The sequence below is a fragment of the Fukomys damarensis genome, unplaced genomic scaffold (genome assembly GCF_012274545.1).
Source record: "Fukomys damarensis isolate Sample0158 unplaced genomic scaffold, DMR_v1.0_HiC HiC_scaffold_1, whole genome shotgun sequence".
In the NCBI taxonomy this organism is placed as follows: Eukaryota; Metazoa; Chordata; class Mammalia; order Rodentia; family Bathyergidae; genus Fukomys; species Fukomys damarensis.
Window position 1 is genome coordinate 68,556,546 of NW_022900913.1, and position 4,118 is coordinate 68,560,663.

At 51.8% G+C, this 4,118-nt stretch overlaps 1 protein-coding gene across 1 annotated transcript; it reads left to right on the forward strand.

Moving 5' to 3' along the window:
- Positions 1-266: 266 nt before the first annotated feature.
- On the forward strand, positions 267-2,129 carry Fam25a (family with sequence similarity 25 member A). Its single transcript, XM_010622630.2, has 3 exons — positions 267-371; positions 1,488-1,550; positions 1,967-2,129. The coding sequence occupies exons 1-3, from the start codon at positions 299-301 to the stop codon at positions 2,095-2,097; spliced, it is 267 nt and encodes an 88-aa protein (XP_010620932.1). The 5' UTR covers positions 267-298; the 3' UTR covers positions 2,098-2,129.
- The last annotated feature ends 1,989 nt before the right edge of the window (positions 2,130-4,118 follow it).

Here is a 4,118-nt window from a genome sequence, read left to right on the forward strand (position 1 = left end):
CCCCAGCTGTCCCCAGCGGTTGTCACCTTCTGGAGCACTTGGCTCTGCCTTGGGGATGGAGTCTGTCCTGAGCTGTCCTGTCCTGCCCCTGGCTTCCTGGCAAAAGGGTGACGTCGCATTGGAGGGCAGTGCCCAGCAGTGGGGTTCACCCAGGCTCCTCCTCCCACTGCCTGACTCACTCACCGCCTCCTGGGCCAGGTGGAGCTTGGCGGGTACCCCGTGGCCTGCATCAAAGGTGCCTATAAAAGCGAGAGGCTGGAAGGTCAGGTGTCCTACCTGTCCCTGCAGCAGTGTCACCATGCTGGGAGGCTTAGGGAAGCTGGCGGCTGAGGGCCTGGCCCACCGCACCGAGAAGGCCACTGAGGGAGCAGGTGAGGCGAGCAGAGGGCTCTGGGTAGACTGAGGCCCACATCCCTACCGGACTGGTGGAGTCGGGGTACAGGGCCTGAAGAGCAGCGCCTCACAGGACCCATGGGACCTGCTCCTCCCTGGGGCTCTGGGGTCAGGCAGGCCGGGCTGTTTGAGTGGCCAGGCTGGGAGGTCCCCCTGGGGGCGGGAGCCCTTCAGCATCAAAAAGGCCTGTTCCATGCAGCCTGGGCAGACCAAGGAGGGCAGACTTTAATTTTCACCTAAGTTTAAAGCTGAAATGAAGGTCCCTTCATTTGGAAATGAGCTCTGATTGTGCTCAAAGTCTGAAAGCCTGTTTTCCAGTTCCTCTGAGGACCAGGGAATGATGGCTCAGTTCCCACCCGTGGGACATGATGCACAAGAGCTTGTGCCTGGGCTTGCTGGTCTCCCTTGGAGCGGCTGCTTGTGTGTCTGGCTTCACACTTCTTTTCTCCTCTCTTGTTTTCCCTCCCCACTTCTTCCTCCTCTTCCTCTTCTTCTCTGTCACTGTCTCTGTCTCTCCCTGCTCTGCACTGGGGATTGAGCCCATGGAATTCATACTGAGTTATATTCTGGCCCTTTTAAGAACTGTTGCTTTGAGACAGGATCTTGCTAAATGGCAAAGTTGCCCAAACTGAGCTTGAACTTGTGATTTTCCCACCTCAGCCTCCCACAGTGCTGAGATCAAGATGTCACCTACTACATTCAGCACGCTCTTCTTTCTTAGCTCCACAGTTGGTGTGGATGGCCCTCTTTACTCTTGCACTATCTCTCAATTGTGTTATTCCCACTGGCAGATGAGGGGCCCAGCGGTGGGAGGTGGATTTATGGACCCATCAGGGGGGCAGGGCATGAGCATGGCTGCTCATCCCGAGGGTGTGGTGACCTGGTGGACGCCCAGACTGGCTCAGGTCCCCAGTGGGAAGGAGGCTGCTCCCAACGCTGCAGGCCCTGTTGGGCCTCAGACCTGGGTGGCCTTCTCTGGAAGGGAGCCCTCCTCCCCAGCCACCCTGTCCCGGCTAGGGTAGCATCCAGGGCCCACAGGATGTCGGGAGGGGAGGGCTGCGTGTGCTGCACTGTGAGCTGTCTCCTTGTTCCAGTTCAAGCTGTGGAGGAGGTGGTGAAGGAGGTGATGGAGCACGCCAAGGAGGCCGGGGAGAAAGGTGCGGAGGCAGGGTGGATGGTGGGAAGGAGGGAGGGGGCGAAGGACCGGGTGAGGGCTGGGGCGGCTCTGCTGGAGCTTTTGCCTGGCGTTTGGGGGTCCCAGCATCCAGCTCCAGTGCAGCTGCTAGAATAAAGAAGGTTGGAAGGAAGTAGGGAGAGGGGTGAGCAGGCCCCCGAGATGGAGGGAGGAGGAGAGGGAAGCGACTCCTTCCCTACCTGACCAGGCCAGGCCCCACAGGAGCAGTAACCGTCTTGCGCACTCATCCACCCAGAGTGGTGGGGAATAAAGCTAATCTGAGCTCATCTTCAGCCCTGCGTCCTTGGTGCCGCTCCTGAGCGCCCACCCCCAGGCCGTCCCAGGTGACACTGGCATGTCGAGGGCCACCCACATGGCTTTCCTCTTTCTTCCTGACAGTCATCTCTGATGCCTTAAAGCGAGCCCAGGAGTCCGGGGGAAAAATGGTGCACGAAGTCACAGAGAAGGTGGCCCATGGTGTCTCTGAGGCTATCACCCACGTGATGGAGGGCAATGACCAGGAAGGGTAGTGACCTCCTGCCCCCTTGGCCATCTCAATAAAAGCTGGACATGTACGTGCAGAGCTCTGGATTCACTCCCGTGTGGCTGGAAACATGGGGCACATCTATGGTGTCCTCTGCTGGGGGATGGGGATGCCAGCACCGGCCACCGATCGCCTTGGGTGTGAGAAGATCCTGTGGTTAATCAGATGATGTTTCTGTCCCACACTAAGATTTCTCATGACAGCGAGCAGCTCTTAGTCTTGAGCCTAACCATTGAGACAGGGTCTCATGATGTAGTTAAGGGTGGCCTTGAACTCACTATGAAGCCCAGGCTGGTCTTGAACTTTAGGTGATCCTTCTGCCTCAGCCTCCTGAGTGCTGGGATTACAGGAGTGCACTACCATGCATGGCCGGTTAGGTTCAATGCTGACCGTGTGGGGAAATTTGATTCCATTTGTGACAAATTTAGTTTGTGACCAGAATCATGGAAAGAATTAAGTTTGTGAACCAAGTGGGGAATCTGGGGAAGATGGCCATAGTTATGTTTGTCACCTAATGCAGAGTTCTCAAACAAGAGCAAAATTCTGCCAGCCACTTCTTTTTGTGAACCTAATGGTTTGCAAACAGAAGCATTTGGGAACTGAGGTATTACTGTAAGCTAATATTACAAAACACAAGCAACTAACTTATATGAGATCAAAATATATGGTGAATGTTTAAACTAAAAAGGTATTTTTTACATTAAAAGCCACATTGCAATGAATCCCCTTCAAATTACTTATTTGGGACACCTGTACCCTGGTTTTTACCTTTGTTCTTTTCTTTTTATGCCTTTCTTTCTCTCCTTCTCTCTCCTCTTCCTTTCTCTCCCCCCCGCCTTCTTTCTTTATTTGGACAGGTCTCTACATAGCCCAGGCTGGCCTCAAACCTATAGTCATTTTCCTGTCTTAGCCTTCTGAGTACTGGGATTACAGGTGCACCATCTTGCCGGGCTAGTTTTTATCCTCTTTTTTATTTCCTTGCCACTTTCTGAAGCAGTTCCAGAAGTGCTCTTTGGTGTCTTTGTAAGATATGATTAAAAAAATATCATGAATGCAGCTGTAGAGTGCCATCCCGTAAAAACATGAAAAGTCTGTCCTCCCTCACCTCATTCACTGGATCTGGCCCCATGTGACTTCTGGCTTTTCCCCAAAGTCAAAATAACCAAGAAAGGTAAAACTTTTGACACCAGGCAGCCAAGACAGTGTAACTAAAGGCACTCATGAAAGAGGACTTCCAGAACTGCTTCAGAAAGTGGAAAGAAGACGGGGTGTGTTCAAAGTGAGGATGTTCCGAGGGAGGTTAACGGCAGTGTGTTTTTTACTATAATTAAAAAAAATTTTTTAAATATTCACCATACTTTTGGTCACACATTGTATATCATGTAAAATGAGATCACTTCTATAAGTCAAACATATAATTTATAAGGCAAATAAACCTGGTAGGATACATATAGCACAAATATTAAGAGTGCTGATTCCTGTAGGAAAATGGGAAATCCTTGCTTTTTACGTTACCTATTTCCTTGATGTTTGAATTTAGAGAAAACCAGTACAGATATTTTAAAAACTGCGGTTGTGACTCGCAGAACTGCCAAACTCCCCGTGTTTGTGGAGGAAGTGCTCATTTCTGCAAGAGTGCTTCCTAATGAAGTGCACTCAGAAGTTTGCTGGTCTGCGCCCTTGGGGATGTCCCCTGAGTGGAGGATCCTGCAGAGGTGTGTCAGGCTGGGGTTGTTGAGCTTGTCAGGCAAGGTGTGTGTCAGCCAGTCACAGGCTACAGGACGACATCGAATGATGAGTTAGATGAACAAACCCATGCTCCTGCAGAGGTGGAGAAGTGCCCTGCCCACAGCTGCCTAGCTTCACCTTGTAGGTGGTCGCCGGATCAAGTGCTTCCTTCTGCCCATCTTCCTTCCACTGTGTGTGTGCCCTGCACCAAAAGGCAGGGAACTGCCAGCAGATAAACTGTTATTAAAAAAAAAAAAAAAGAGCAGCCCATGCACGTGG